At 36.0% G+C, this 21,479-nt stretch overlaps 1 protein-coding gene across 1 annotated transcript in view; it reads right to left on the bottom strand.

Moving 5' to 3' along the window:
• LOC117324926 (nucleolar protein 10-like) overlaps positions 1-21,479 on the bottom strand; it is a 39,157-nt gene that overhangs the window by 7,221 nt on the left and 10,457 nt on the right. The window contains exons 5-15 of the mRNA XM_033880768.1: positions 20,777-20,913; positions 19,173-19,238; positions 17,189-17,249; positions 11,977-12,062; positions 11,515-11,593; positions 8,771-8,920; positions 7,637-7,756; positions 6,454-6,532; positions 4,383-4,510; positions 4,098-4,196; positions 3,107-3,199 (exon numbers count right to left, since the gene is read on the bottom strand). Of these exons, the coding sequence (XP_033736659.1) occupies positions 3,107-3,199; positions 4,098-4,196; positions 4,383-4,510; positions 6,454-6,532; positions 7,637-7,756; positions 8,771-8,920; positions 11,515-11,593; positions 11,977-12,062; positions 17,189-17,249; positions 19,173-19,238; positions 20,777-20,913 (1,098 nt within the window). The remainder of the gene's footprint in view (positions 1-3,106; positions 3,200-4,097; positions 4,197-4,382; positions 4,511-6,453; positions 6,533-7,636; positions 7,757-8,770; positions 8,921-11,514; positions 11,594-11,976; positions 12,063-17,188; positions 17,250-19,172; positions 19,239-20,776; positions 20,914-21,479) is intronic.

The raw sequence follows: 21,479 nt of genomic DNA, 5'->3' as shown, positions 1-21,479 counted from the left end.
TCTTTAGTTTATCTTCAAATAAAGATGGTAAGTTATTATTTGTATGTGTGTTAAGTTTTGGGTGCTCTTTGCACTGACATGTCATCTGTAGCCTGTAGGAATACACAAAATGTGGCGAAAACATGTGTTCCAGTTACTTAATTTGCTGAAGAAAATTGAACACATAAAGTAGCAAAATATTTCTCATAAATTATTACTTTTGAACACCATTTTGACCCTCAGTCAAAGATTTATTTCCTTGAAAAAAGGTAGGGGCGCCCTTATTAGGTCAAATACGGTATGTCTGAAAATAGATTAACTATAGTAAGAGAAACTTACAGATTATTTCAAATTTTCCGTGAAAAACTACGTATACATGTAAATCTTCTTTACCTTACACTTGTCTGATAACATACAACCTCAAAGGGACAGTTTTGTCAAGCATGCTTATTTTTTGTCATGTCACAAAATCTTTGATGAAATGATAGTTTGATACTCCTTATGAAATATTAATGACAAATTATTGAGGAAAACTGATGGTTTCTAAAAGTGTATACAATTTTGATTAATAACAAGGCTATAGTCGTCAAGATACCCCAACCATGCAAATATTGTATTACATGAAATTAAAGTGGGTAACATGCATAAAAACATGAAACACATTCATGACATAGCATTTAGAATCACTACATGTATTTGTGCACAGTCATCACGTTCCTGTGAAATTAATCAACATATTAAGTAACAAGTCTACCAAGCAAGTTTCATCAAAATCCAATCATTCCTTCAATTTCAACATATTTTATTGACATAAGATGTAATTTTGTCAATAGGATTAGACATCAGGCATTGCCTATATTAGTCCTCTCCTTATATAATAGGTGACAAACAAACATAAACATATACACACATGAATTAAGATTAACAATGGTGCAACAAAAGGGGAGGCAACTCCTCAATGTGAAGAAAAAGGTTAATTATACAAAAATGAGGTGAAACTCTAAAATGATTTTGGATGTTATTTTTTGATTGCTGAGTGCATCTATTTGGTCAAATTGAATTTATTCCCCCAACAGATACAGGCCTTAGTCATCACGTTCCTGTGAAATTAATCAACATATTAAGTAACAAGTCTACCAAGCAAGTTTTATCAAAATCCAATCATTCCTTCAAGAGATATTGTGCGGAAAGCTATCAGGCAGTCAGATCACAGCAGCCTCATTTAATATGTATGGCTAATGCTTATAATCGAACTTGAGCAAGGGGTTAAAGCAATAAGTCTACCAAGCAAGTTTCATCAAAATGCAATTATTCCTTCAAAAGATATCGTACAAAAAGCAATCAGATAACCGCAGCCTCATCAAATATGCGCGGAATATGCCAATAATCAAACTTGAGCAAAGGGTTTAGGTATTAAGTCTACCAAGCAAGTTTCATCAAAATCCGATCATTCCTTCAAAAGATATCGTGCGATTTCAAAAGATATCGTGGGAAAAGAAATCAGCCAATGAGATCACAGCAACCTCATTAAATATGCGCAGAATATGCCGATAATCAAACTTGAACGAGGGGTTTAGGTAATAAATCAACAAAGCAAGTTTTATCAAAATCAGATCATTTCTTCAAAAGATATCGTGCGAAAAACAATCAGCCAATGAGATCACAGCAGCCTCATCAAATATGCGCGGAATATGCCGATAATTGAACTTGAGTGATCTGTTTAGGTAATAAGTCAACCAACCAAGTTTCATTAAAATCCGATGATTCCTTCAAAAGATATCATGAGGAAAGCGAATCCGGAGGGATGAAAGAACCCATTTGTATATCCCCCGCCAACTTCTTTGGACAAGGAATACCAACACTTATTTAAGAAGTGTTTACAAAAAGGTAAACATTTTGGCCCAGGTATACACAACAATCAAAGGGCCAAAGGCCCTGAGAAACGTCAGCATCTGAGATAATAAAATAAGGAATTTAAAATTGAATTTTATAGTCAGACAGCTACATTTGTATCAAATGAAATGTCTTAATCTGGTTATTCCTATTATATATATATATATTTAAGAAAACATGTATAACATTTATCTGCTGAAAACTTTCCAAAAGATGAGTATAGTTCTTTCCCTGACCATTTTCTTTAATGTTTGTGGAAGATTATTGATATACTTCTGAATCAGTAAAGCTGCTTGTAAACTTTGAAAAAATCAACTGAAGAACAAATCGGTTTTTTAACAACATGCAGAGATAAAATCCAAGATGTACAAGATGTTTTTAAAATTTATATTATAAGATGTTTATTAGGCCTAGCAAACATCTATTTATATGAAACCTAGTAACACCAAAATTGAAATATTTTACCTCCGATAGAAAACTGCGGTCACGCTGACCGACGAGACATATATGTAGGCCTACAGTTTTGACAAACAAGATGCCAGTGCATCAGTCAGGGATCATAATCATTAGAGTCTTTTCAAATAAACAAATAATAATCTTATTTAATAAAATCCTCATGAAAAACGGCAATGTGGTTTGTTACAACTTGCCCTCAATTCCTGGTCATATTTCTTGCGTATTCTAGCGATATACAAATAAATATGAAACTGCGAACAGTCACTGGTTTAGTTACATTAGACATATCCGCCATTTTGGCTGATGATCACGTGACAGCTGAAGTTATCCCATGGAATGTATGGATGCAAAGCTATTGATAGAATTGTAACTAATTGACTACTACAAAATGGCGGCCATACGTTCGCCAAACCTAGCAGTGCGAGGGAGCCCATCGTAACACTGAAGACTTTTATACCCAAGACGGCCAATAATTCGATCAAAATTAACTGATTACAGCAGTATATTAATGTTTAACAACACCCTAGAGAGCCTCTTAGGAATATTAATATTAAAAAACTGCCGAAATTAATTAAATGAAATCAGAGGTCACAAAGTCCCTCTGATCAATCTGCTAACAAAGCACGCTATGACTGCTGACAATGTGCATGCAATTCACGGGATCTCATAGTACCAATAAGGAGTGAAGACACAATTCCAGTATACCCCCTAACTTTGTTACAGGGTTAGAATGATATACACATGTCAAGTGAATGTAAACAAATAAATTTTGACTTACTTTTGCCCGTCTTTTCTTGGCTGAAGTGGTTGCCATCTCTTCTTTAGCTGTTATTAGTTTTTCTGCAAGATCTCTATTGACCTTTGGAAGTTTCTATGTAACAAAAATAAATTCAGTTCTACTGAGATACATAAATTATATTGATTGTAAATAAAAAGTAAAAGTACATTTTTTTTTTCTTCTTTTAAAAAATGTTGCAAAATTAAAATTAGCAAAAAGTTTGTAAAACTCAAAAAAAAGGCCAATGGGCCTGTATCGATCACCTGCTTCTAACGCAACTTTGAAGTTGATCTCTATAGGAAACTTAGTTGGATGCTAAGGTGATTATCATTTTCTTCAAATATAAGAGTAGGCTAGGTTTATCGATTAAAATAGATTTTCTTATTTAACTGGCCCAATATCAGATCACTGGGTCCCTTGGTTATTAAGAATTCAGTAATTGTTTAAATATCAGCATATTTGACCCTAGTGACCTTGAAAGTTGGTCAAGGTCATTCACTTGTAAAAACAAACTTGGTATCCCTTCACCCCAGCATGCTATAAAGGCCAAATATCATGATCCTGGGCCTAAGCTTTTTATAGATTTTCGATTATCTGACGTAAGATGTAGATACATATTGCTCACTTAGACAAATTTGGTACATTGTAGCCCTTTACCCCAGCATGTTACAGGCTCAATATCAGAAGTTGCTTATATGTAACCAGTAAAGCTTTTAGCCTATTTGACCCCTGTGACTTTGAATGGATGCTTGCCACCACATGAACTTACTTGCCGAACTAAAAATCCACTTGATTTTATTAGAATTAATCACAAATACATCCATTGCTACCAGTTTTTCAGTTTTTATATAAATAAAAGAACTTCCCTCTACATATGCTAAATTTGTATTTTACCAGAACAGCTTTGATTAAGATACCTATGATGATGTAATCAACATACATCCCAATTTTATATTCAAAATATCAAAATAAATTTAAATAAAGCACAAACCTTGGAGCGTACTCTGTTTGCCCGATCTTCTTCCAATTTTTCACGAATCTTTTTCTTTCGATATTCCTCATATGCAAATGGTTCTGCCATGGATTTTGCCTATTTGAGAAGGATAATATTGAAAATTCCTCATTAAAATGTCAAATTCTACCTATCTTAAACATAATTTCCATGTATTGTGGATGAAACTGTACACTGATAATTATTACAGTTGGTGTACCGGTAATTCTATTGAAAACAAGAATATATTTTCCTGGAATGATGGATCACATCAAATGTCCTCACCCTGTGGTAAAGCCTGATGTCGATGAAGAAGCCATGCATGTAAGCCCTCAGCATGGTGGAACCTATGAGGTGAACCAGACCCAAGTCTTCCAGCTCCTTCCTTGTGATAAACTTGTAATCATCATACACTGTGAATTTGAATCAAGACATCAAATTAAATGTATTTAAAGAAACTGTGTAAATTTAATGAGATTTGTTCAAGCTTCTTATACTGCCTTACCCTACAAATGTGACACTACACCATAGAGTATAAAACATCCACTGTGATTCCCCTCATTCTAATTACCATACAAGTGTGACACTACACCATAGAGTATAAAACATCCACTGTGATTCCCCTCAGTGTTATTACCCTACAAGTGTGACACCACACCATAGAGTATAAAACATCCACTGTGATTCCCATCAGTCTAATTACCATACAAGCTCATATAAGGCTCTTTAGGATATCTTAATAAACAAAACATTTTTTTCTTAATCACAGTCACCTCATAAAACTTTATGCATGTATACAGCTTTTGAGCAATATTACTTTTGCGTCAAATCTTAATGCACCATTGAACAAGACTAATTAATGGTAATTATGTACAGTTCTAAACATCATCTACAAGAGGCAATGGACTAAAATGAACACAGATAACTCTGTTTGGGACCTATTTCAATGGTATACTACATATACCTAGAAGTATTGCCTCAGGCCAATACAAAAGATGACAAAAATACGTCCATGGAAAAAGTTGAACAAAGGACCCAAACACCAATTTAAGAACATTAAATCTATGAAACATCAAAGAAATACAGATTATGTGTGGAAATCAATAACTGAGCTATTAAAATATTGTAACAGTTTATGGTTTTATATATATTAGGCTCAATGAAATAGAAAGGTATTGGCAATAGAGTCTCCACTTTCTGAGAAAGTTCCTGAACTGATACAAGGCAGGAGACACTGAAACGAAAAGAGTTTATTGATATCTCTCTTTTATACACCTTACCCATGTCATCATCATCATCATCATCATCATCAGAGTTTATTGATATCTCTCTTTTATACACCTTATTCTTGTCATCATCATCATCATCAGAGTTTATTGATATCTCTATTTTATACACCTTACCCATGTCATCATCATCATCATCATCATCATCATCAGAGTTTATTGATATCTCTCTTTTATACACCTTACCCATGTCATCATCATCATCATCATCATCAGAGTTTATTGATATCTCTCTTTTATACACCTTACCCATGTCATCATCATCATCATCATCATCATCATCAGAGTTTATTGATATCTCTCTTTTATACACCTTACCCATGTCATCATCATCATCATCATCATCATCATCAGAGTTTATTGATATCTCTCTTTTATACACCTTACCCATGTCATCATCATCATCATCATCATCAGAGTTTATTGATATCTCTATTTTATACACCTTACCCATGTCATCATCATCATCATCATCATCATCAGAGTTTATTGATATCTCTATTTTATACACCTTACCCATGTCATCATCATCATCATCATCATCATCAGAGTTTATTGATATCTCTCTTTTATACACCTTACCCATGTCATCATCATCATCATCATCATCATCAGAGTTTATTGATATCTCTATTTTATACACCTTACCCATGTCATCATCATCATCATCATCATCATCAGAGTTTATTGATATCTCTATTTTATACACCTTACCCATGTCATCATCATCATCTTACCCATGTCATCATCATCATCATCATCATCATCAGAGTTTATTGATATCTCTCTTTTATACACCTTACCCATGTCATCATCATCATCATCATCATCATCAGAGTTTATTGATATCTCTCTTTTATACACCTTACCCATGTCATCATCATCATCATCATCATCATCAGAGTTTATTGATATCTCTCTTTTATACACCTTACCCATGTCATCATCATCATCATCATCATCATCATCAGAGTTTATTGATATCTCTCTTTTATACACCTTACCCATGTCATCATCATCATCATCATCATCATCAGAGTTTATAGATATCTCTCTTTTATACACCTTACCCATGTCAGCGGTGTTCTCTTCCAACTCTTCAGTCATATTGTCCAGAAATGAACACCATTTTGGTGCAGTCCCTAGAGACTGGTAAATTAAAGATAAGTGTACAGTGTATTAGTATACAGGTATGTTACCAGTATCAACATATCTAATTATGATGTATTTATAGAAACAGTGACTGGTCAAGGTGACCACATGACTAACATGAAGGTCAAAAGTCACAGTTACCTACAGAGGTGATGTCAATGTTACTTACATTGGTTACAGTGATATCAAGGTAATTTAGTAGTTATAGTGTGATGTAAAATATGTAAAAAAAAAAAAAAACTAGAGGCCAATCAATGTTCAATTCATTTTGTTTGTCAACCTCAAACAATGCTATATATGGTTATAGTGTGGGGATCCCAACTGCTTTAAAGAAATAATGAAGTCCAGACGATCAAAGTTTACAACATGCATTCATAACTTTATGACTAGTAGCGATTTAAAAGGATTACCATTATTTCCCCTATGGGGCCCCATCCCTTTGGTCCCATGGGGGTCAAAGTCATCATTAATGCAAAATCTGTTTCACTTTCTCCAAGGATGTTTCTGATCAAATTGGGTTCAAATCCATTCATAACTTAATGTCTAGTAGCGATTTAAAGGAATTACCATTATTTCCCCTATGGGGCCCCATCCCTTTGATTCCATGGGGTCAAAGTCATCATTAATACAAAATCTGTTCTCCTTCCCCCAAGGATGTTTTTGACCAAATTGGGTTTAAATTCATTCATAACGTTATGACTAGTAGCGATTTAAAGGAATTCCCTCAATTTTCCCTATTGAGCCCCGCCCCTCCGGCCCCTGGGGGGTCAGAGTTACCATTTATGCAAAATCTTATACCCTTCCGCCAAGGATGTTTCTGACCAAATTTGGTAAAAATTCAATTAAAACTTTTTGACAAGTAGCGATTTGAAGCAAATGTTGATGGACGGACAGTAAAAATGAAGTAATTTCCTGTCAAATATCAGAATCAAAGATATCATATTCGTAAAGAACATAACTTATTTGAAAGGACATCAGCTTTGTTTGCCTATAAAATCATTCTAAATTTTGAAACAAATTGTAAAGATATGTTTTGAATTTCTCTCATGAACAACTGACTCTGTGCTATTTGTACTTGAGAATAAAGTTTGATTGACTTACTGGGATATAGTAGCTTAGGATCTTTGGTGCCTCATTAGCCATGAAGATCATGCCAGACTCGGGTAACAAACATAGATCATTCAAGTTGGTACCAGGCTCAATAGATGTGAAAGCTTTCCCCTACAAACATAGATCATTCAAGTTGGTACCAGGCTCAATAGATGTGAAAGCCTTCCCCTACAAACACATTGAAGAAATGTATTACAATGTACATTACTTTGACAATTCCTTTCAGTATTTCTAATACATGTATGTATTTCTCTTCCTCTCAAATAAAAAGTATTGTAAGTTTTAAAGTTGACATATTTCATTCCTCTCTGCTTAGAAGTTCAAACATATGTGTGACAATGCCTTACCTTAAGACTTACTCAGGAAATCATTAATGGAGTCAAGAAAACACTTCAGTTAAGTTCAGTTAATCATCAGGGCTTTCCAACTACTGATCTTTTTGATGCAGAACTTTAACTGAATGTATGCGAGACTATGGCTTACTATGGAAACTACCTAAGACCTGCCCTTTTTAGCTCTCTAGTTGGAATGTTATAAGTCTTCAGTTGGAATGTTATAAGTCTTTAGTTGGAATGTTATGAGTCTCTAGTTGGAATGTTATAAGTCTTTAGTTGGAATGTTATAAGTCTTTGGTTGAAATCTACATTCTTGCAATTAGATATTTACAATTCTGTCTAAACTGTTTCAATATTCAACTCTGAATTTTTAGTCTTTGAATGATTTGTTAGGCTGAATCAGAAATAAATGTAGCGAATCTTTAAACATAAGTGAGAGGCAATTCATATATACAATCTATTTCCATGATGTCATGCAATTATTGTGAATGGGAATGGAGTATCCCTCATAGCAACATTGATGTTTATCTTATTGACATTTTTTTCCCTTTGACTTGTTTATAGGTAAGTAAGAAAAACATGGTCTGTTCAGTTGACATGGATAGCTCAACTTTCGTTAAAGAGTTTAGCTGGCTTTAGCTGGCTAACACTCGCCAAGCCTCATGGGCCAAACGCATACATTCTGGTTGTCCACAGAACAGACATGCATAAAAATATTATATTACTCTAAACATCTCCAACATTTTATTCGACTGACAGTAAATGACATTTTTTCACTCCAGAAACTTACAGTTTCTCGATTCCACAGCTTCAAAATCTTGGTATCCATAGACAGCACAATATCCATGGATTCCTGGAACTCGATGGACTTGATTGGCAGCTCATACTGGTGGTCCTTAACTAGCAGTGGTTTGTCAGATCTCATGTCATACAGTAATACCTAAAACCAATATAAACATAATACTGGTGGTCCTTAACTAGCAGTGGTTTGTCAGATCTCATGTCATACAATAATACCTAAAACCAATGTAAACATAATACTGGTGGTCCTTAACTAGCAGTGGTTTGTCAGATCCCATGTCATACAGTAATATCTAAAACCAATATAAACATAATACTGGTGGTCCTTAACTAGCAGTGGTTTGTCAGATCCCATGTCATACAGTAATACCTAAAACCAATGTAAACATAATACTGGTGGTCCTTAACTAGCAGTGGTTTGTCAGATCTCATGTCATACAGTAATACCTAAAACCAATATAAACATAATACTGGTGGTCCTTAACTAGCAGTGGTTTGTCAGATCCCATGTCATACAGTAATACCTAAAACCAATATAAACATAATACTGGTGGTCCTTAACTAGCAGTGGTTTGTCAGATCCCATGTCATACAGTAGTACCTAAAACCAATATAAACATAATACTGGTGGTCCTTAACTAGCAGTGGTTTGTCAGATCTCATGTCATACAATAATACCTAAAACCAATGTAAACATAATACTGGTGGTCCTTAACTAGCAGTGGTTTGTCAGATCTCATGTCATACAGTAATAGCTAAAACCAATGTAAACATAATACTGGTGGTCCTTAACTAGCAGTGGTTTGTCAGATCCCATGTCATACAGTAATATCTAAAACCAATATAAACATAATACTGGTGGTCCTTAACTAGCAGTGGTTTGTCAGATCCCATGTCATACAGTAATACCTAAAACCAATGTAAACATAATACTGGTGGTCCTTAACTAGCAGTGGTTTGTCAGATCTCATGTCATACAGTAATACCTAAAACCAATGTAAACATAATACTGGTGGTCCTTAACTAGCAGTGGTTTGTCAGATCTCATGTCATACAGTAATACCTAAAGCCAATATAAACATAATACTGGTGGTCCTTAACTAGCAGTGGTTTGTCAGATCTCATGTCATACAGTAATACCTAAAACCAATATAAACATAATACTGGTGGTCCTTAACTAGCAGTGGTTTGTCAGATCTCATGTTATACAGTAATACCTAAAACCAATATAAACATAATACTGGTGGTCCTTAACTAGCAGTGGTTTGTCAGATCTCATGTCATACAATAATACCTAAAACCAATGTAAACATAATACTGGTGGTCCTTAACTAGCAGTGGTTTGTCAGATCTCATGTCATACAGTAATACCTAAAAACAATGTAAACATAATACTGGTGGTCCTTAACTAGCAGTGGTTTGTCAGATCTCATGTCATACAGTAATACCTAAAAACAATGTAAACATAATACTGGTGGTCCTTAACTAGCAGTGGTTTGTCAGATCTCATGTTATACAGTAATACCTAAAACCAATGTAAACATATGTCACTCCTTCTCCTTTACTATGTATTGATTTTTTTTTACATTTGACCTTTATTTTTACACTCTATTGACATTTGACCTTTACTTTAACACTCTATTGACGTTTGACCTTTAGGGTGAAAAACGTATACAGTAACTTTCATTAGAATACATTTAACAGTTTAAATGTTAATGCCGGATAAGAAATTATTAGAAAAATCTACACTTTGACCTTTGACATTGAGATATGGTAGAGCATTGCACATCAGTTTAAGGTAATGCAAGTATACTGCAAATTTTGTCAAGATATCTTCAACAATTCAGAAGTTTTAGCATGACCAAAAATCATACTCACTTGACCCTTGACCTTAGGGTCATGTCACAATGATCAAATGAGAGTGCAATGCACCAACTTCTTCAGTAATTAAGATATACATATATTTTAATAAGGATGTCTTTAATGGATAAAAAGTTATTGCCCACACAAGAATTATTGGAAAAATAAACACTTATTTGACCTTTGACATTTAGGTCACAGTGATCTATAGCTTTGCAATGCAAACAACCTTTAGAGGATGCAGCTGTGCTATACGTTTCATCAACATATCTTCAAAAGGATAGACATTTTGGCCCGAACAAGATATTGCTGAAAAATTTGCATTTGTTTGACCTTGAGGTCAAAGTCAATGACAAAACTGCAGTGCACTGACATCAGTTTTAGGTGATGCATCAAAATATCCTCAACAATTTAGAAACTATGGCCCTGGCAAGAAATTATTATCTCTTGGCCTTGAGATTACAGAGACTTAACGGCAGTGCACTGCATATCAGCTGTATGCATGTGGTGCAAGTATTGTTCAATTTTAATCATCATAGTTTCAACAGTTCAGAAGTAGTGTTGCGGACAGATATAAGAAGAAGCTAATTTGCATGAGGTCATTAAAAATGACAGACTTCTGTCTTTATAGACTTGCACTACTGGTATATGTACCCATTAATTTTGCAATGCATATTAATGGCCATTACAAACACTTACATGACCAGTACTTGTTTCTACAGCCATATTCAAACACTTACATGACCAGTACTTGTTCCTACAGCCATATTCAATCACTTACATGTACATGACCAGTACTTGTTCCTACAGCCATATTCATGCAAACACTTACATGACCGGTACTTGTTCCTACAGCCATATTCAAACACTTACATGACCGGTACTTGTTCCTACAGCCATGTTCAAGCCATCACGGAATTTCAGTGCTGTCACAGCTGGGATTTCTAAGGTTCTTCAAACAAAACGTTAAAAACATCATAAATGCTTATCAGACCTGATTTTAAAATTCTGTGGAAATTTCTATCTCTTTAAATATGACTCTTTCTTCAACAAAACTACACTTTTACCATTTATAATCAGTAATCTGTTGATCCTTTTTTCTAAAAGTAATTTTTGGTCCAAACTTGACCTGTTGATAAAAATGATGACAGCTTGTAGAACAAGGGCACATTGTATAAATCATTTCCAACAAAATATTGCAAACAATTTGTTCTTTTCCAACACAATTTGATACAAGTGAATTATATAATTTCATGATTTGTTTTAGATAGTTAATAAAACTAGATCATACATGAAGACACAGATCTTATATACAAGATAAAGCTCTATACTTACTCCAAATCATCAACATGTTTACTGAGGGCTACGTCCAGCACGCCCACTCGAGTTCTGACACGTGGATCAAAGCACTCCACTGTACCCTACCAAAGTTAATAAGTATTTGAAAATTAATATTAAAGACATCTTATTATATAACATTTCAAAACTCAACTGTGATTCTGCCAACGTTACTATACCCTAACAGGACGTCTCCCAACGTTACTATACCCTAACAGGATGTCTCCCAACGTTACTATACCCTAGCAGGATGTCTCCCAACGTTACTATACCCTAGCAGGATGTCTCCCAACGTTACTATACCCTAGCAGGATGTCTCCCAACGTTACTATATTCTAGCAGGATGTCTCTTAACGCTACTATATCCTAACAGGATGTCTCCCAACGTTACTTTACCCTAGCAGGATGTCTTCCAACGTTACTATACCCTAGCAGGATGTCTCCCAATGTAACTATACCCTAGCAGGATGTCTCTTAACGCTACTATATCCTAACAGGATGTCTCCCAACGTTACTATACCCTAGCAGGATGTCTCCCAACGTTACTATACCCTAACAGGACGTCTCCCAACGTTACTATACCCTAACAGGATATCTCCCAACGTTACTATACCCTAACAGGACGTCTCCCAACGTTACTATACCCTAGCAGGATGTCTCCCAACATTACTATATCCTAGCAGGATGTCTCTTAACGCTACTATATCCTAACAGGATGTCTACCAACGTTACTTTACCCTAGCAGGATGTCTTCCAACGTTACTATACCCTAGCAGGATGTCTCCCAACGTAACTATACCCTAGCAGGATGTCTCTTAACGCTACTATATCCTAGCAGGATGTCTCCCAACGTTACTATACCCTAGCAGGATGTCTCCCAACGTTACTATACCCTAGCAGGATGTCTCCCAACGTTACTATACCCTAACAGGATATCTCCCAACGTTACTATACCCTAGCAGGATGTCTCCCAACGTTACTATACCCTAGCAGGATGTCTCCCAACGTTACTATACCCTAACAGGATGTCTCCCAACGTTACTATACCCTAGCAGGATGTCTCCCATCGTTACTATACCCTAGCAGGATGTCTCCCAACGTTACTATACCCTAACAGGACGTCTCCCAACGTTACTATACCCTAACAGGACGTCTCCCAACGTTACTATACCCTAACAGGACGTCTCCCAACGTTACTATACCCTAACAGGACGTCTCCCAACGTTACTATACCCTAGCAGGATGTCTCCCAACGTTACTATACCCTAACAGGATGTCTCCCAACGTTACTATACCCTAACAGGATGTCTCCCAACGTTACTATACCCTAACAGGATGTCTCCCAACGTTACTATACCCTAGCAGGATGTCTCCCAACATTACTATACCCTAGCAGGATGTCTCCCAACGTTACTATACCCTAACAGGATGCATGTATCTCATATCAAACAGCTAGACATACCATTAGGCAAATCCAAATACCTCAAATTATGTACAAAAATCCTCAAACTTACTCTATACAAACTTTTGAATATTTCTGAAGTCATCAAACTTACTCTATACAAACTTTTTATTACTCCAGAAATCATCAAACTTACTCTAAAATAAACTTTTAGATACTCCTAAAATCAAGCTACTGTCTAAATAGTTTAACTCAAGGCTAACAAGCTTTTGTCTTAATAGTCTAACTAAAGGCTAACAAGCTACTGTCTAAATAGTGTAACTCAAGGCCAACAAGCTACGTACTGTCTAAATAGTCTAACTCAAGGCTAACAAGCTACTGTCTAAATAGTCTAACTCAAGGCTAACAAGCTACTGTCTAAATAGTGTAACTCAAGGCCAACAAGCTACTGTCTAAATAGTCTAACTCAAGGCTAACAAGCTTTTGTCTAAATAGTCTAACGCAAGGCTAACAAGCTACGGTCTAAATAGTTTAACTCAATGCTAACAAGCTACTGTCTAAATAGTTTAACTCAAGGCTAACAAGCTACGGTCTAAATAGTCTAACTCAAGGCTAACAAGCTACTGTCTAAATAGTCTAACTTAAAGCTAACAAGCTACGGTCTAAATAGTCTAACTCAAGGCTAACAAGCTACTGTCTAAATAGTCTAACTCAAGGCTAACAAGCTACTGTCTAAATAGTCTAACTCAAGGCTAACAAGCTACGGTCTAAATAGTGTAACTCAAGGCTAACAAGCTTTTGTCTAAATAGTCTAACTCAAGGCTAACAAGCTACTGTCTAAATAGTGTAACTCAAGGCTAACAAGCCACGGTCTAAATAGTCTAACTCAAGGCTAACAAGCTACTGTCTAAATAGTCTAACTCAAGGCTAACAAGCTACGGTCTAAATAGTCTAACTCAAGGCTAACAAGCTACTGTCTAAATAGTTTAACTCAAGGCTAACAAGCTACTGTCTAAATAGTCTAACTCAAGGCTAACAAGCTACTGTCTTAATAGTATAACTCAAGGCTAACAAGCTACGGTCTAAATAGTCTAACTCAAGGCTAACAAGCTACTGTCTAAATAGTTTAACTCAAGGCTAACAAGCTACGGTCTAAATAGTCTAACTCAAGGCTAACAAGCTACTGTCTAAATAGTATACCTCAAGGCTAACAAGCTACGGTCTAAATAGTTTAACTCAATGCTACCAGCTAACAAGCTACTGTCTAAAAAGTCTAACTCAAGTCTAACAAGCTACTGTCTAAATAGTCTAACTCAAGGCTAACAAGCTACTGTCTAAATAGTCTAACTCAAGGCTAACAAGCTACGGTCTAAATAGTCTAACTCAAGGCTAACAAGCTACTGTCTAAATAGTCTAACTAAAGGCTAACAAGCTACGGTCTAAATAGTTTAACTCAAGGCTAACAAGAGGCCCAGAGGGCCTGTATCGCTCACCTGGTTTCATGATATATGAAACAAGAACTATGCTTAAGTATATTTGCCACTGGTATTGCTATGTCAATATATCATAGACATTTCATATGGTTACATGAACATTGTTTTTATTGTAATTCTAAAAATGTCAATTTAGCCAAATTGATCCCTTTTGGCCCCCCGGGGGTCAGCCCCACCAATTGAACAATTTTGAATCTCTACCTCAAGGGGATGCTACCAGGCGAATATGAGCGATATATATTAATCCATTGCTTAGTTTCAGAGAAGAAGTTGTTTATATCAATTTAGGCAAATTGACTCCTTCTGGCCCGCCCCTCAGCCCTCAGGGGGGCCAGCCCTATCATTTGTACAATTTTGAATCCCTACCCCAAGGGGATATTACCAGTCAAATATGTGAGATATCCATTGCTTAGTTTCAGAGGAGAAGTCGTTTATATCAATCTAGCCAATCTGGCCCTTTTTGGCCCCGCCCCTAAGACACCCAGGGGGTTAGCCCCACCATTTGTACAATTTTGAATTCCTACCCCAAGTAGGTGCTACAAGGCAAATACGTGAGATATCCATTGCTTAGTTTCAGAGGAGAAGTTGTTTATATCAATTTAGCCAAATTGACCCTGTTTGGCCCCGCCTCTCAGCGCCCCGGGGTGTCAGCCCCACCACTTATACAATTTTGAGTTCCCACTCAATGGTGATGCTACCAGGCAAATATGAGCGATATCCATTGCTCAGTTTCAGAGAAGAAGTCGTTTATATCAATAGAGCCCAATTGACCACATTTGGCCCCGCCCCTCAGGCCCCTGGGGGGTCAGCCCCATCATTTGTACAATTTTGAATCCCCACCACATAGTGATGCTACCAGGCAAATATGAGCCATATCCAACGCTCGGTTTCAGAGAAGAAGTCGTTTATATCAATATAGCCCGATTGACCTCATTTGGCCCCGCCCCAGAGGCCCCCAGGGGGTCAGCCCCATCATTTGTACAATTTTGAGTCCCCTACCCATAGGGATGCTTCTGACCAAATTTGGTGAAATTCCAATCAGCGGTTATGAAGAAGAAGTCAAATAATTCAATTGTTGACGGACGGACGGACGACAGACGGACGACGGACGCCATGGTATGGCATAAGCTCACCTTGGTCCTTCGGACCAGGTGAGCTAACAAGCTACGGTCTAAATAGTCTAACTCAAGATTAACAAGCTACGGTCTAAATAGTCTAACTCAAGGCTAACAAGCTACTGTCTAAATAGTCTAACTCAAGGCTAACAAGCTACTGTCTAAATAGTCTAACTCAAGGCTAACAAGCTACTGTCTAAATAGTTTAACTCAAGGCTAACAAGCTACGGTCTAAATAGTCTAACTCAAGGCTAACAAGCTACTGTCTAAATAGTTAACCTCAAGGCTAACAAGCTACGGTCTAAATAGTTTAACTCAATGCTACCAGCTAACAAGCTACTGTCTAAATAGTCTAACTCAAGTCTAACAAGCCACTGTCTAAATAGTCTAACTCAAGGCTAACAAGCTACTGTCTAAATAGTCTAACTCAAGGCTAACATGCTACGGTCTAAATAGTCTAACTCAAGGCTAACAAGCTACTGTCTAAATAGTCTAACTAAAGGCTAACAAGCTACTGTCTAAATAGTTTAACTCAAGGCTAACAAGCTACTGTCTAAATAGTTTAACTCAAGGCTAACAAGCTACGGTCTAAATAGTCTAACTCAAGGCTAACAAGCTACTGTCTAAATAGTCTAACTCAAGGCTAACAAGCTACTGTCTAAATTGTCTAACTCAAGGCTAACAAGCTACGGTCTAAATAGTCTAACTCAAGGCTAACAAGCTACTGTCTAAATAGTCTAACTCAAGGCTAACAAGCTACGGTCTAAATAGTCTAACTCAAGGCTAACAAGCTACTGTCTAAATAGTCTAACTTAAGGCTAACAAGCTACTGTCTAAATAGTCTAACTCAAGGCTAACAAGCTACTGTCTAAATAGTCTAACTCAAGGCTACCAAGCTATATATTTACTGTTTTAATATATTAAGGGACTTTTGGTGACATCAAAATCTGAGTTATGTGTGAATTCATTTCTAGAAAGTATTAGTCAAACATCAGAAACCTATGAAGATGGTCCAGAGGTAGTTGTTTTAACAGGTGATTAATAAAGCTACTTAAACAAGTGAATGATCACTGTATGGGTGTGAGGTGAAGAATAGAGAGGTTCTGCTTCTTATCATTTCATTCATCTTCTTCATGCTTGCATTTATTTCAGTTATTTATTAATGAAAAAGAAACAATTAAAGAAAACAAAATGCTTACCATGCTTGTCCCGCAAGCCAAAAGGTAGTTTGAGGGATTAAAACGACAGCAGTTGACTTCTCTGTAATGAAAATCACAAACTGAAGCTATCCAGAATACACATCATATTTGGATTGATCAAAAAATTGGTCAGAAAAGGACTGAATCTCTAAATAAGGTCAAATGAAGGGTCTAAAGTATTCCCAATCCTGACGAAATTTAGCAGAAGCTAGAGCTGAATTGACTTGTGTTTATCTTAGTTGGGCATAACTTCATGCCAAGGCCAAGTTTGGTTAAAAATTGTTTTCTACTTTAGTAGGACTTGTCTGGACAAGCCTCAAAAAAATCAGAAGTCGGCAGCCATTTTGAAAAATGCATTATTGTAAAAAAAAAAAAAAAAAGGAGGAATGCACAACTACATGTTGTACTGATTACACATGCCAAGTTTTGTTGAAATCGAAACAGTACTTTAGTAGGAGTTGTCCGGACAAGGTTATGGGACGACCGACGGACAGACGGATGCATGCAGATTCCAGTATAACACCCCTAACTTGGTTTCGGGGGGTATAAAAAGAACGCATGTATTGCTGAACAATAAATCTCCTAATTAAATAACTATAAACTGAAACACTGTAGAATTTCCAGACAAATAACTATAAACCTAGACGCTAGGGTTTCTAAATAAACAACTATAAACTGAGATGCTGAAGGGTTCCCAAACAAATAAATATAAACTGAGACGCTGTAGGGTGTATAAAATAGATAACTATAAACTGAGACACTGTAGGGTGTATAAATAGATAACTATAAACCGAGACACTGTAGGGTGTATAAATAGATAACTATAAACCGAGACACTGTAGGGTGTATAAACCGAGACACTGTAGGGTGTATAAACAAATAACTATATACCGAGACACTGTAGGGTGTATAAATAGATAACTATAAACCGAGACGCTGTAGGGTGTATAAATAGATAACTATATACCGAGACACTGTAGGGTGTATAAATAGATAACTATAAACCGAGACACTGTAGGGTGTATAAACCGAGACACTGTAGGGTGTATAAACAGAGACACTGTAGGGTGTATAAACCGAGACACTGTAGGGTGTATAAACAGAGACACTGTAGGGTGTATAAACCGAGACACTGTAGGGTGTATAAACCAAGACACTGTAGGGTGTATAAATAGATAACTATAAACCTAGACACTGTAGGGTGTATAAATAGATAACTATAAACTGAGACGCTGTAGGGTGTATAAATAGATAATTATAAACTGAGACACTGTAGGGTGTATAAATAGATAACTATAAACCGAGACACTGCAGGGTGTATAAATAGATAACTATAAACCGAGACACTGTAGGGTGTATAAATAGATAACTATAAACAGAGACACTGTAGGGTGTATAAATAGATAACTATAGACCGAGACACTGTAGGGTGTATAAATAGATAACTATAAACCGAGACACTGTTGGGTGTATAAATAGATAACTATAAACCGAGACACTGTAGGGTGTATAAATAGATAACTATAAACCGAGACACTGTAGGGTGTATAAATAGATAACTATAAACCGAGACACTGTAGGGTGTATAAACCGAGACATTGTAGGGTGTATAAACCGAGACACTGTAGGGTGTATAAACCGAGACACTGTAGGGTGTATAAATAGATAACCATAAACCGAGACACTGTAGGATGTATAAATAGATAACTATAAACCGAGACACTGTAGGATGTATAAATAGATAACTATAAACAGAGACACTATTAATAGCTGCCTGTTAGACATCTTTATTGTGGTCCTTCCTAAAATGTAATACACACTCGAAATTTTAGAAAAAATGTCTCCAGAAATGTCTGTGTGATAGCTAGAGCTCTAACAATTTCAATTATCAAGTCCAAGATGGCTGCCTACAAACAAACAGATCACACAAATGTGGATTTGATCATGACCGTAAATACATCAAAGATGGCCAAATTTAACTTACTCAGCATCAACCACAAGTGGATTAAGGAACCTGCCCTGCTCCAGATTCAGTCTGTAGATTTCGGAACTGTAAGATAAAACAATCATTATTATCATCTGTTCACTAATGAAAAATATCACTTTTTTCTGATTTGACCAATCAGAACACTGCTTACAAACGACAATGGCTAAAACTGAGATTTGCATTTAGCTCTCTGTCATGTTATATGACATTTTAATTCAAGATAGAATAAAAATTTTTTTGATTAAGTGTACATTTGCGAGCTGTCGACACAGGACCGCAATGGATTCTGGGAGAGATTTAGCTGCCACGGTGTATTTTGTTATAAAATGTAATTAACAAAATACAGTCCAACCTGGTTATGACGAATTTCTAGGGACCCCTCAAATGTTGTCATAATATACAGGTTTCGTATTATGTGGGGTCATATTTCCAATGTGCCACACCATGTATGTATGCATGCCCAGCACATCTACACTTCGTACATGGTTGTATACACACGTTTCATGTTACACTTTTCTCACTAAGAATAAACAAAATCGTATGTTAATTTAATCAGAGACCTATATTAAGTATATAGGTCTCTGATTTAATTATTTAATATAAAAAAAAAATGTTTAAAGTATTGTACATTGTAAGTACATGGCGTTCAGTCTTTGGTTATTTACAGTTGGCCTACCAATGCACAATAGGCCTACAACGGCTACATGTCATATCACGATCGCGCTAATCACCTTTTGCAGCTGCGAAATAATCACTGACCTGCCTTTGTTTGACTCTTTCCAAGCTGACCTTACTTACAAATATATCCAGGTCTAAGAGATTTTTGAAAACACAATCTTGAACGTCATTTTGAACGAATGATTTCAACTTGTCAAAGCATTCGCGGACCTCGTGATCTGTAACGCATGTGTTTCCGGGTCAGTACCATCATCATCGCTCTCGTGGAGCTCTATTTCTCAGTAATCTCAAGCTAATATCAAGGTATTCCTCAGCCAGGATAACTTAGGCAGGAGAAGTCGTAATTCTGAATTTCTGATTACAGGATGTTGTCATCCGGGTCCTACAGTTGTATATATACACTTTCTATAGAGCGCGTGGGTCGGTCCGAGACAAAGGTCATGAAAACTTACCTGTGTCACACTTGGCTGACTCTGACTTTGACACTTCGTATTATGTGGGTTTAAAACAACATAAACAGTGATCAAGGGACCCTGACATGTCCGTGTATTACCCGGGTTTTTCGTCGTAACCGATTCGTATAAAGTGGGTAAACAATATAAGCACATTGTGCATGGTTTGCAGGGGATTTGATTTTCATTCGTATAAAGCAAGTTTTTGTATTATCAGAGTTTGTATTAAGTGGGTTGGACTGTATTTAACAATATCTTCAGTAACACCAAACATATTTCACTCGTGTGGTTAATATTTTGATATTTTTCATTAGTGTGCGAGAGACACTGTTAAACATCCTCTATATACTATTTATCATCATGTGCCACTTTCCATAGCATTTCATCACAAAACACCACAACATGCTTTCACTTATAATTAGATACAAAGTTTTGTCTTCACATGCATATGACTGTAACAGAAATATCTACCTAACTCCTCCAATGTACAAGTCACAGGTAGCGTTATGGTAGGCAAGGTCCCGGCCATACTTGGGTATACGCAGTCTGTAGTATCGTCCATCCTGGGAATGGAATTCTATATATCTGTCGCATTGTAGGAAGATGACCTAGGGAAACAAATAAGTCTTATTATCCTCTATATACTTTACTGCAATGTATTCTAAACACCAGCTGCATGATATCTAAATTATATGTACAATCACGAGCTGATATCTAAATTATATGTACATCATGAGCTGATATCTAAATTATATGTACAATCACAAGCTGATATCTAAATTATATGTACAATCACAAGCTGATATCTCAATTATATGTACATCATGAGCTGATATCTAAATTATATGTACATCATGAGCTGATATCTAAATTATATGTACAATCACAAACTGATATCTAAATTATATGTACAATCACAAACTGATATCTAAATTATATGTACAATCACGAGCTGATATCTAAATTATATGTACAATCACGAGATGATATCTAAACTATATGTACAATCACGAGCTGATATCTAAATTATATGTACAATCACGAGCTGATATCTAAATTATATGTACAATCACAAGCTGATATCTAAATTATATGTACAATCACAAGCTGATATCTAAATTATATGTACAATCACGAACTGATATCTAAATTATATGTACAATCATGAGCTGAT

The sequence above is a fragment of the Pecten maximus genome, chromosome 4 (assembly GCF_902652985.1).
Source record: "Pecten maximus chromosome 4, xPecMax1.1, whole genome shotgun sequence".
In the NCBI taxonomy this organism is placed as follows: Eukaryota; Metazoa; Mollusca; class Bivalvia; order Pectinida; family Pectinidae; genus Pecten; species Pecten maximus.
Note: the sequence above shows the minus strand (reverse complement) of the source record. Positions and strands in the feature narration are given on the sequence as shown.